General features: G+C 39.7%; 1 protein-coding gene across 1 annotated transcript in view; it reads right to left on the reverse strand.

The window, feature by feature from the left end:
- The window catches only part of GRID1 (glutamate ionotropic receptor delta type subunit 1), a gene marked incomplete at both ends in the record, with an annotated part of 491,898 nt that overhangs the window by 97,720 nt on the left and 380,657 nt on the right, over positions 1–13,521 (reverse strand). Inside the window, one exon of the mRNA XM_082285773.1 lies at positions 6,676–6,849. Within this exon, the coding sequence (XP_082141899.1) occupies positions 6,676–6,849 (174 nt within the window). The remainder of the gene's footprint in view (positions 1–6,675; positions 6,850–13,521) is intronic.

The following is a 13,521-nucleotide window of genomic DNA, read 5'->3' on the forward strand; positions in this document are numbered from 1 at the left end:
GGGCAGAGCCCACTGTGAGACTGTGCACCAGTGACTATGTTATAAATACATAAATACACAATGAGCTGCTCAGGAAGAGTGAAATCACAGCCAACAGTCTGGCATTCATGGGAAAAACAGTCAGAAAACAAACATGCACATTAAAGACTCAAATGTCAGCTTCAAACTTACAAGGGGCTATTTATTTATTTATTATCGCTGAGGCAAATGAAATAAAACTACTAAAATTACTAATACCACCAAAAAACAGGCCTCAATTGTGTATTTATTCAAGCCTTCTGACAGTAAGGAATCTAACTAGTGTATTATTTAGTGTTTTGTCCACTCTAGTTTTAAGTATCTCGATGAGCTTTCCAAAGATTTCTTGGCATGACTGCGCTCTCAGGATCTCTTTTTAATTGATAAGCAGCTCTTCTTTCCTTTTTAATTTTCTCCTGTTTTTACATAGTTACTGTCTTGGGGTGACTTTATGATGCGTATCCCCTATCTACGCCCAGACATGATTCCTGTGCCTTTCTGTGTCTTTAAGCTGGGTCCAAGAGAAAGGAAGAACAAAAAAACGGAGTGGTTTTGTGTTCAAGGACACAGATGTACACTCTCCTGTGTTCCTGGCTGCTACAGAGCAGAGGAAAGCACCTTCCTACTTTTCCCAGCTCTTGGCTCCTTTTCTCAGAAGAGAGAGACGGAGAGTTAACCGTCTTTGTTTCCTTGGGACTTTGGCTTCTTCTTCTTCTCTTCTGGAACTGTTCAGAACACCAGAACATCAGAACCTCACTGGGAGACCTTACACCAGCCCGGAGGGGGGGCCCTCCACGCCGAACTCCAGCTCCAAAGGGGAGAGAGAGAGACTACAGCCACAGAAAGGACTAAAATCTTACGAGGTTTTTCTCCGCAGTGAGAGGTTTTATTATTTAGCATTATTCTTCCCCCCGCCCTGTGCCTGTGTGCACTGTGTTTGTTAAATAAATAGGGTTTTTTTTCCTCTCACTTTCCTCCAAGGAAATTTTTTTTTTTCCCAAACCTGGTGGAGGAGGGGTGGCTGTAACCTGCCTTCTATCAGAGGACGTTCATTTCAGATGTTCCTCCGAATTTGCCTCAAACCAGGACTGTTACACATATCACAACACTCTTCCCTTCTTACAGGTTCTATTCTCTGAATGCTCACTATCCTTCAGTTATTTATTATGGGCACTTAACATCATTATGAGTGTTTTCTTTGCCAGTATGTTTTGTAACAACACGTCAACAATAATACAAGGCCTGGATTACCCTGTAATGCTCAAGTTTGTTAGCTGGAGGCATTGGCTTCACTCACTAAACATCTCAGGAATTTGGCACAGCTAACACTAACTATCCAAGGAAAGTCTAGTAGGAATGCCTTGATAGGGAAAACTGAACTCAACTAAGAGTAAAACAGAAGGACAAGAGGCAATGCTGGAATTGCAAAACAGCATACAAGATCATAATTTTATCCTACCTCATTTATAAATAAATATAGGTACAAATTAGGTTTCAGAGGCAATAACAAATGAAAAATGGAGATACTGATGCTTTCTTATCACCACTGTTGTCTGCTTCCTGATTGAGCACTGAACAAAAATTCATTGCAATAATTATGCAAACAGAGAAACCCAGCAGTCAAAAGAGGCAGAGAGGAAAAGATGACTGCAGAGGCTACCTGGGGTTTTAGCCTCCAGCGTGGTCCCCCACAGCCACGGGACACCCGCAGTGCTTTGGGGTTTTTAATGAGTTCTTCTGCTAACACACCTTGTAGAAAACACACGTCACTGGGCTTCAGGGAGAGATTTGTGCTGTGCAATGGGCAGTAAAGTCAGTTCAAGGATACTTTACATTCACGTTGTACTCAGAAACAATTTTACTGTGACTGAACATCTGGCCAAAAATCCAAATTAAACTTTGCTAAAGAGACAAGCAAATATAGGTTTGCGTTGAAAGAAAACGAAAAATGTGGCTCATCAATCCTTTATGGGAGAAAGTGAATGCTTTAATAGGGTTTAATCAATATTTACTGCCCCTCAGTAGCACTTTACAGTTGTGTAATAACAGCAGTGTTAACAAGTCAAATGAGAATAAGGCCATTTAGTTGGACAAAACTGCAGGATCAGGCCCTTAAGTTTAGGCAGTCAAACACATGCTAAAAAAATAACTTCACTTACAGTAGTTAAATTGCAGTGACTCCTGAACAGAAGATAGATCAGAAATAAAACCCCAGCTTTGTAGGAGCAACTGCTAAGAGATGCCTACACAGATGTCTGATGGACATATTGCTGAAGAATGGAATTTTTACTCAAGGAGATCATCAGCTCTTTCAATGAATATCCTCCCACACTTCTCAAGATCTCCTCAAATACGTCAAAGCAATGCCTGGAGTAGTTCTTCAGTAGAGAGGCTGGACTCTCAATCAGGAATAACTTCATTAATTTTGTGACACAGTATGTTGGGGTTTTCTTTTTGCCTTTTCAATCCTATTATCTATTTTGGACCATGCTGAACAATTTCAGATACACTGTATCCCTGTAATATATTTTAATATCTTTAGAATCTAACATGGATTGAACTCATCAAATACATAAATGGTAAGCAAGGGCAAAAACAAGTTAATGGGAATTACATTTCTAAAGAGAATTCTTTCTTAAAAAAATGTAAACAGAAAAAGATCTGATTTTGAATTTATGAATGCATCGTGACTAACCTGATGAAAGAAAAAAATACCTTCATTGAAAATCAAGTTTCTAGAGTGCCATCAAAATGAATACTTAAAGAGAAATACTTTGGAAAGAAGCAAGTTATACAGCAAAATTTCTTCAAATTGAGTCTGTAAGAACATTTGTGAAATAATCTACAGTTTAATAGCAATTATACCACTGTCTACCATTCAAATGCCATGTGGGGATACATACTAGGTCTAGCTAGGACTAACTAGATTTAACTATAAATCCTGAAGTAGTTCAGTGCTTTCTCTCCAGATGAGTCAACACTGACAACACTGATGGCCCAAACCACAGGATACCAACAGTCAGTGGAAGAGAGCAAGTTCTAAACTGTGTCTTTTCCATTTACCAGAAGTAAATGAGATGGACACAAAAAATCCTACCTGAAGAATAAGAGAGCAGTGCAGTCCTCTGAAGTCAAATCAAATGGTCAAGACAGGAAACTTTATAAAGCTTTTTCTCCACTTGAAGCAGAAACCCAGATGAGTATATTATATGTGCAAGAAATAAGGGCATGAGCAAAATTTTGACAAGTGGGTTGATGGAATAAGATTGGATTTCCACAAAGCATTCAGAACAGATGAGTTTTTGGATGAGCTTGCAGAACAGCATGATCTTTAAAAGGTTTGTCAGAATGCCAAACCGGGATGATCACCCACTGAAAAACAACTTTCCAGGATATGGTACTAAAGACACAGAGAACAAAATCATTCCAAAAAGATTTTCATTAATTTAGCCAGAACAAAGTTAATAATCCATGACGTAAATGTTTCTTCTTTCACTAGCTTGTTAAAAACGCTAAATTCGCCCCTAGAAAAATACTACAGCTAGAGGTTGACAGAGATTAGCTTATTCTTCTTCAAAGTCATTAAATAAATAATTAACCAACAATAGCTGGTAAGTTACCTTGACAACAAACAATTATTAATATGAGACTGCCCAAGGGAGAATGAGGCAGGGATTTCCAAACTGTGGTGTTAATCAAAGTACTTCAAAGCAACACAAAGACTCGGTGCTGGCAGGCAGGGCACTGCCTCTGGTGGATTCATGCAGCCTGATACAGAGCTTGGAGCTCCTGCAGCCTCTGGCAACGGGGGTAATTCAGTGATGTACTTCTGTACAACAAAAGGTCACCACTATTTTTTTTAAACAAGAAAAAGGAAACAGAAAATTGCAAGTACCTGAATTACAGGACCATTAATAACACGTCAGTCACACTCAGAAATTAATATGAGCCGTAAGTCCACAAGGTGTTACATAAGGTATACTGGCAAAACCTATAAAACATAAATGAAGCTATACACTTCAGGTATAACTGCTGTCTTGGGTTTTGAGACAAAACTTCAGGAGGAAAAACTCCGGACTGAGTGTCTCCTCCAAAGGGAAAATGGCCTCCCTTTTTCCTCCACCAGTAAGACAAGTGGGTCACAGCAAGTGAGAGTGGAAAAAAACCAAACTGTTTATCAACACCAAACAAAACAGGGTAGAACAGGGGAAAAAAATCCTCAAAATACAGCAAATCCCCGGAGAGGGAACAGACACGCGGGCTCGGACCAGCCGGGGCCACCCCGCGGGCCCGCTGGGGCCGCCCCTGCAGGTTCTCCGCACGGGCGAGGAGGGAAGGGAGGCAGTGAGGCAAGGGGAAGGAAAGGGAAAAAAGAACAAGAAAAAAACCAACAGAACCTTTTCCCAGCTGGCTGGAACACAAAGGAATCCCAGAAAAGCAGCACAGCGCTCCCGGAGCCCCCGGGCCGCTGGGCTGAGCCGTTCAACCGCCCCGCACCGGCCCTGGCTCCGCCCGGCCCCGGGTCCGGCTTAAAGGCACAGCGGCCTTGGGCACGGAGCGGACGGGTAAGGAATAAAGCGGCTTCAGAACGTCACCCCAGGACACCTGTGCACGAGAAAAGCACCCTGTGTTCAATCTATAGACACTTAAAAATATACTGGGGGCGGCTAATTCAGAGAGCTCTCACGTGTTCCCTTTGTCTTTCATGCCAATGCAACTGGACATGAAAGTTATGGCATCAGCTGCCAAAAGGTGAACGTTTTACTTCTGCGCTTCTTTGTCTCTCTCTCTCTCTTAAGTTCATAGAGAAGGCACTAATGGGCTAAGCAGAACATTACCATACCATTCTCTCAAAGACAGTTTCTAAGGTGGTATCATATTTCTGGAAGATAGAAGCTGAGAATGTTTTGCTTCCCAAAATCCACATTTGGGAATCATCAGGAAAAGGGTCCTTATCTAAGGGTCCTTATCAATGAAATTTAGTAATAGGACATGAGGCTGTTGGTGCTAGCAGACCAGTTACAGTTTTAGCAAATTAGAACTTGCTCAGAGGCCTGTCAGAGCCCTTCAGATGAGCCTCTGAATTAGATTATGCACAGATGAGCACAGGCAGCAATACTCAAAATCCCGCTGTAATGGAAGATTATTCCCCAATGAGTGATTTGTTGGTGCAGCACAGATAATTTTTCATCATACTGGAAATTGCTTTGATCCTCTGAAATGAGCGGCCTTTGTTCTCATTACAGCATACCTCAGAGTTACTAACAAAGATCAAAAGTGTCTTTTCTTTCTGAGCCAAGACAGGCATAGACTTTCCCCTGTGCAGGAAGAATACAGCCACATTCAGAACTACAGGGGGTATGATTGGCAAATGCCATTGCCAAACTTTGCCATGGCTAGGGCAGAACCTGAGCCAGCAGAGCTTCTCTTCAAGGAGGAACTCTTCATATCTGTTCCTTAAAGGATTTCAATTTCTGCAGCTACAACTTTTTAGTAGAGTGCAAATAAGTAAAATTAACAACCCTATCCCCCTGGGTCATCTTAACCCACCTCCATTCCTGACCATCTCCCTGCCTCTCCCCTGGGCTCCTGTAAGCCTCACGCCTTGTTCTTGAGAAACTCTTCCAAGCCAGGACTTGAGTTCCCTCTTGCAGGAGCCCTGACCCCACACCACCCTCCTGACCAGGCTGTGGCAGCCCAGGCTGGTGACAGCCCCTCCCCAAGCCCTAACCAAGCCCCTTCTCGATCACTCCACCACACACACCCACACTGGACAACCCACAGGCTCAACCACTGTGTCCTCACTCAACCCATCTCAGTTAAAGACGAAGTTTGCAATTAGAAGATATCAAGCAAGTTTATATTCTAAGTCCCACTAAAGCTTACAGCTATATCCAACACCTTCAACAGTGATACAAATGAGATTTTTAACTGTGTCTAAAGTAAACCAAAACACACAAGGCCCATTGAAAGTCCAAGGCCTGTGTTTCTAAATTATTACACTATCACTGGAAGTAGCACCTATTAAATAATATTTAAATTACTGCAAGAAAAATTCTGGCATCTGGGATAAATTGCCAAGAAATGTCAAGATGGTGCTAACACCAGAGTCAAATGTGTTATCAAACCCCGACACTTGAACTAGCAGTGCATATTTCACACGCTCAGACAATTATCTGCTGCTGGAAACTTCTGAGACTGTTGAAAAGGGACAGACTGAATACATCAGCTTGATTCAGTCCATTACCTAAATATGAAATGCTCTACAGCCCAATACCTATCAGAGTTCTGTTATCCTCCCAGATTAACTCTTTCACAACAGAGGTCTAATAAGCATAAATACAATAAGCAAGCAGTAATACCACAGGACTATGATGGCACAATATTTTTCAAATATAGAAGGATTCTTAAGACAATGAAATATGCAAAATCAGCTCTGGGTTAGTGTAACCATTTCATGGACGTAACATCACAACTAAAGCACTCAGTCCTGGAAAATAAAATAAATTGATAAACTCAAGGAAAGCTGACCAAAGGTTACATCCTCAGATTTATCTGTACTCATTTGATTCCTCCTCTGAGTTAATACAGCCGAAGAAAACTGTCCCATGGCAAAGTCCTAAGATGGGATTTTTTCTGCTGTGCACAGCTACTGACCTGCAGCATCTGAAGATAGCCTTCCTGTGGATCACACAGCAGGGATGAGATACGGTGGTTGTTCCTCATGCACCTCTGGTTGTTGTCCCTTGAGAGAGGGAAGATTTGCCGGATAACTGTCATCCTCCCCAGAGCACTGTGCACCAACTCTAATATTTCATTATCAGTGATTTCCTGTGAATGGAGACACACTCATTTAAAAACATGTATTTGTCCAGACAATTTATGTATTTCTTTCATTATTGGTTAAATGTTTTTAAAAACACAATAGGAGAAAAATATTACAGATGCACATGCTTAGTCTAGGCCAAATGTTATTTTATGTTTAATAACAACAATGCTATTTTTTTATACATCATCTGAAACCAAAGAACACAGCCTAGCACAGTACCACCTATCTTGGCAATACAACAATTTTGCAGATAAAGTTCCTCGAAGGAAAGCACCAAAATGGTCTCAATAAATTTCTTAAAAAAAAAAAAAAAAAAGAGCCTTGAAATGAAATTTATATAGAAAGAATTTTTGTTTGACAGACTAGAACCTCACTATATCCTCAGGACAAAATAACAATTGAAAAACATAACAGTCTTCAGAAAATATGGCTCTTTCACCTGTGAACAATGGTACAAGAAGGCACTTTTCCTGTTAGTACAATAGATCATTTCTGCAGACTAATCCTGATAATGACTCAAGGAAGTCTTTTGAGCTTGTCTGTATTAGAAAATAAAAAATAGGAGAAACTTTATGGAGAGGTTTGACACATTTAGGAACATCAGTTTCTGCACACAGAATAATGTGGGATAAGATATAAGGAGACCTCAAGGACAGGCTGCTTTTCTTTCCAGGCTTCACACTTTCTAAAGTGTCCCTGCAGACCTTCAGACACCCCAACCCTCTAATCCATCCTGGGGCAGAACCTGCATCTACTGCTCTTACAGGGAGACTGAAGCCAGCTCAACTCCATGCTTTACACATTTTGTATTTAAAGAAACACACAAAACAAAACCCCCTTTTTTTACCCCAGTTTGAAAATCAGGGGCTCAGCTGATCCTGAAATCCTAACCAAGGTGCAGCTTGTGATGTTTTTTGTCCTGGCAGGGGTTCACTGTGAGGAAAGGCAGGCACTGCTGCTGCACTCACCCCCCAGGCAGCTACTGTCCATCCCAGCCCCTCATCAGGGCCACCAGCAGCATCTGCAAGTCACATCAGCCTGTCCCCAGCACAGCTGGACTGGCCTGGCTGCACAGCTGGGCCAGCCCAGTGTCCAGCCTGCACAGGGCTCTCTCAGCCCCTTGCAGTTCAGGGGGCTGAAAATAACTCATGTTGCTGCAATTACTTGGTCAACAGGGCCCATACCTTGTGTCATCAGCAGAAGTGAACCTGGCCCTGGACATTTAACATTCAAGAAAAAAAAAATTATTTTGTTTTCTTGCTATTTTCTCTGTCAAGCTGTGAGTGAAATGACCATGGGGTTATAATAATTACTTGTTATGGTTGACTAGTACTGTACCTTGGCTCAATTTAGAGCTTCTTTGCCAATTTCCCATCTTTTTTTAGGAAGGTGAATTTTTAACTTTGCAGAAGGTGAAATTCATTGCATTAATGACAGACCAACTGGTGTGGCATGAAAACAGTAAATCAGAAAACAAATATATTCTTATAGAAGGCAAAGGTTTTGAGGCTTAATAGAAAATGTAGCACCACCTGCAGCCTTACAAGGAGACAGTGTAGCAGACCCCCAAGCTCTACAGACCCCTCCAGATTTCTCCTCTGTGGAGCTGAGGGCTGTTAAAACCACACAGCGTGTCAAAGCTGAAGTCTGAGGGAGAGACAGTTTTATGGCACAGCTTTAACTCATAACCTCCTAGACTGCATCCCTTGGTAGGCACACTCAGGCCAAATGGCTGAAAACAGAAAAAAAAAGCATCACAAATCACCCAAACCTTCAGTTCTGCTCTCACCACACACATTTTGTGTTGCCTCTAGGTGATACACAGCCTGTCAAAGATGTCTCAGAAACACAAATGTTGGTCATTTGTGGAAGGGGTTTATCTGTTTATTTATCTGCACACACAGAACTTCAGTTAGTCTGCAATACCACGTCATATTGCTCAGGGGAATACTTAAATCCACTTTAGTCGTGCTCAACTATCATAACACAAATCGCAAAATAAGACAATTATGTTTCACATTACAATCTCTATTTTCCTAGAGGTAATGACAGAAAATTATAAATTTTAATGACATTAATAATTTAAAGACCTGAAACATATTTCCAGAGAACACATCCCTGAGAAAACTGGAGGATTAAACAGAACAGCAGTGAGAACAAGGATGCCTGTGGAGACAAGCTAGCGATTTATTTGGATATTTCAGTAGTATTAATACTGTTTTCTGGGTTATTCTAACTCCCCTCAATGCACTATTTACATCTATAAATGAACACTTGTTGAAAATCCAGAAAACATCATTCAATTAGCTATTTTTCTAGAAGGTTCACCACAGCTTACCCTGTAGATAGATTTATTCAACATTTACATTTTGCTGGCTTCTCTGCATCCCACATGAACAGACACACACACACACCTATAGATACACACATATATGTAAATAAAAAGATCATTCTTTTAAAGAAAGGACCCCATCCACTTTTCTTACCCCAGAAAACATTCTAATACAAGTGTGCACGATCACCTGTCCAACGCCCATCTTCATTGTCCTCCCACACATCCAGCACTACCTCACTTCTTTTTACCCAATGCTCCCCAAAATCTCTGCAGGGATGTAGTCATAATTAAAATTAATTAGCTCTAGTCCTAGAAATAAGGCCTCTGCATTGGGTGTCCAGATGTCTTTCTCAGATCATAGTGAGTGCTTATACAGTAAGAGATCCTCTGATTTAACAAAATATTGTTCCATACTAAAAAGTAATTCTCTTGGGGGGAAAAAAAAAGCACACAAAATGATAGTTAGTAAAAGCTGGACAAAGCAAACAACAAACCCCACCACTGATTTTAGTGTGGAACTCACTGATAAAACAACTCATCCAAGCTCATCTCTGACCTTGCTCCTAGCTGACAAAGACTCTTTCTGTGTAATTTCACAGCATTAGAATTAGGTCAGTTCTAAGCCCTACAAATTTCTTTGGGCAGGATGCAGGTACACATGGAGTACAGTTTCATGTCTATGTATAACTTTCAAGCATTTATCAGAAAAAGAAAACCCACAGATTTTTGTGGAGATAAATGAATCAATAAAAATTCTGTGGTGTTAAAGAGAGTGGCCAAAGGAGACAAGTGAGATTTCCTTAAGCAAGTAATAGAGTACCTGGAATACAATTAGAATAAAGTGTAATTGCAAATTGCTACATTTTGCACTGAAATATGTCATTTACTAAATCTTATGAAACTTCCACATTGTGTTCCTTGTATTTCTACTCCATTTTTTAACTTATTTTTTACTCTGTATTTTTGTATAATTTGAGAATATCTTAAAATGCTTGCCCTACTTGCATTCATAAATGCTCATTAAAAGGTCTGGATTTTTCCAATGAAAAGTAAGACAAGGGGAAGTGTTAAAGATTTACTAACTTCTGGTTATCAAAGTGAACATAAATATCATTACACAGATAGATGCTTTAAAATGAAACAAAGAAAATAATCTTAGGTACCTCCATATGAAGAGAAAAAGTGAGCAGAACCCCAGTCCTGGCTCTACCCAAACAAAAATGAGGCCATAAAAATTTGCACAGGGCCTAGCTGCTGATCACCCAAAATGCATATAATAAAGGCATTTCTAGAAAAAAAATTTCCAAAAAAGTGAAAAAAACCCACTGCATTCATAAGGGTTTTTTTCTTCCAAAGTGAGTTTTCCCAGTATGACTCTACAGCCATGCTCTAAGAAAACTCTGCTCATCATTCATTATCTAACACCTTCCTACATGCTGCCCTTGGGGAAAAAAGTAGCTTGCTGAGATAGACTTTATCTGATAATTACTATTCTATTTTCTGCTCAATTTTTCTCAATTTAAAAAAAAATGTTTTATAAATGAAAATTATAAAGAAGTGCCCAGATGACAGCTGAGAAGCCACTTGATTCTCAAATCAAGAGGACCAGTACCTGCAGACATATACTGGGCATGTGTGATGTGGTGAAAGGAAAGAATACAAATATTGGCAGAAGCAAAGGAGATGCAGGATAGAAATAGAAAGTAAGAACCAGGGTGTTGATGGGACACTTTCTTGTCCCTCATAGAGAAAACTGCCTCCTATAGACAATGAAACAGTGGTGAATAGAGACCTGTAAAAACAGCAGAAAAAAGAATTGAGCTTGAGTCCAGAGAAGGACTAGAAGAAAGATCCTTTGAGTGGATGTTCTGAGAGGGAAAAGGAAAAGCATCAATACCCATTTTTCTGCACTATGCTCTGACTGATCACCTGGGCTGAGCTTGGGTAAGTTCTCTGTCCACTAAAGATCTATAAATTAATCTGCTGGCAACACCACCAGCATCATTTGGAAGGTGTCATCTGTCCAAAATGGAAGAATAAGGTCAACTGCTGTCTAAAATGTTTGACTGGTAGTCAAGAGATGAGGACAATGTCATTCCCACGTGGCCCAGAGCTCCCCAAGTCCCTTAGCACTCTAACTTCCTATCTAAGGCTTCTTTGATGAAATGTGTGCTCTTGCTATATTTCCAAATTTTTTTATTACTTTTCCTTCAAAAAAAATTCCAAGAACTTTTCCTCCTACTTCACTTCTCCCTTCTCTTTTTCAGCTAAGAGAGCTTTTCTGGCAAGCATCATCATAGCTGGGAAGAATTCAACCAAATACATTACAGCTGCATTTGCTTTAGTAGTTTCTCTGTGCTTACTGACTCAAATATTTTCAAAACAGTATCTTATTGAGGACTGAAAAGAGAAAATATTTAAAAGCAACTTTTTCTGGGTTTTAATCAGAGTTTAGTTTGATTTTTTAATTAAAGCTTACAAGAATTTCAGTTGTCTTCTTACCACTGAATACTTTGCCTTCCTATGGGCTTGGAATTTGTATAATACTCTATTTCTACAGCTATTTGTTTCAAACTTCTTATTGAAAAAAGATTTCCACCAATAACAAACTGGTCCCTACATTTTTTTTTTTAAGACTGTTTTTGCTTATATATATATCTAAAAGCTTTTGATGATTTTTAAAAGCCCCAGTTATTCAGCTCATGTTCATACACGAAGATCAACTGGCTTTCCACATTCTATGTGTAAAAAAAGCATCTTTGAATTTGCAAGAGCCATTAAAAACACTACTTATCTTTCTGCTGTCCACCCCACAATGCTGCAGCATAAGCTGTTTGATTTTTGTTTGTTTGCTTTTAAATGGGACAAATAACAGCACAAGTTTTTCTAAGTAATAAAGCAAAGAGCCCATTTTCAACCTTAGATTCAAGTTTCTCTGCATAGCATTAAACTGTACGTTGAAATACAGGAATTCAGAAATTCAGTCACCCATTGAGCAGTCCCTGTGAACACCTCCTCACTTTTTAAACCATTGTGCCATCAGAAATACCCACAGGGGCTGGCACTTAACCTACGAGGACTTCTTTATCCCATAGTACATTCCTTTCTAGTGCCTACCTGATCTTTTAGGCAGTAAAATAACAAAATTTCTACTAGTTCTTCCCACTATTCCTGTGGTTGCAGTTTGAGAATTTAGAAGCGAATACTGAATTTCAGCATTTGTTAGTCCATATGGTAAAGAATGTGGTGATTCTAAAACTAAAAAAGAAGTTATTTTGTGTTAATGACAAATGTTCCTTTGTGTCTGCTCTGATGTGGATTGATCTGAATCAATGAGAATCAATGTAATGCAAAAGCAACAAATGAAAACAAAAAATCAAGAAGGAGCTCTGATCTTTAGCTTTCAGACTTATTTTTTACACCTTACAATTAAATCTATTCTTAAAACACTAAAAGTGCAAGAAATTCATTACTAGGCATACTTCTATCCAAAGCACACACAATTACCACATAATCCTCCATTACAAATGACTGATATCAAGAAACACGACGCTCAGTTCATCCCTGGCTAAGTCAAATCGCTGAGGTGATCCCAAGGGTGGATTTGGCTGACAGAACCTAATCAAAAAGAGTCATTCCAGCTTATTCACTGGTAGGCAGAGAAGGATGGAGGTCTGTGATGACTGGAAATCAACCATGAGTCACAGATCCCAAACATTCTTGTTTACCATGAAAAGTACAGAATAAATGCTTTGATAAGAAGTATATGCAGTGACTCTTTGCATAAACTGCCACTGTCATAACCATATTGAAAAAAGCTGTGTGGACAGACCTAGAACAGAAGGTGCAGATCAGAAAATACCCAGTGGCATTCCAAACACTGTTGTATTTGTCCTTGCATACTGACACTGAAATTGTTTAGCTGACTTATATAATGTGAGTAGGATGCTGAAAAATAAAGAATAAAAAGCAAGAGCAGAACCAGGTATGAAGAGAGATAATGGGACGGAAGAAGGTAACCAAGGAAGTTGTTCCTCTACGTTCTCAGATCATAAACCATTCTCCAATACTAGATGTAGTTTCCACTGCAGAAGATTAAATTGTATTTCCTTTATATTTCCAGAGTGAAAATGGGATCATATTCTTGTTTTATTTGTACTGCTATACCCAGGTTTTTCAGCCTTTTCATAGGGTCATATTTTACCAAGCTTTTATCACACTTAGTGCTCTCCTCTACATTTGCAACATTGTTCTGCATGTCTTGTTTTTTTTTCAAAGTGTTTTGCCCAAAACTTGCAATATTGTTCCAACAAAGCCAAGCTGATATCAAACAGAGCGA

Source organism: Coloeus monedula, assembly GCF_965178545.1.
Source record: "Coloeus monedula genome assembly, chromosome: 8".
Lineage (NCBI taxonomy): Eukaryota > Metazoa > Chordata > Aves > Passeriformes > Corvidae > Coloeus > Coloeus monedula.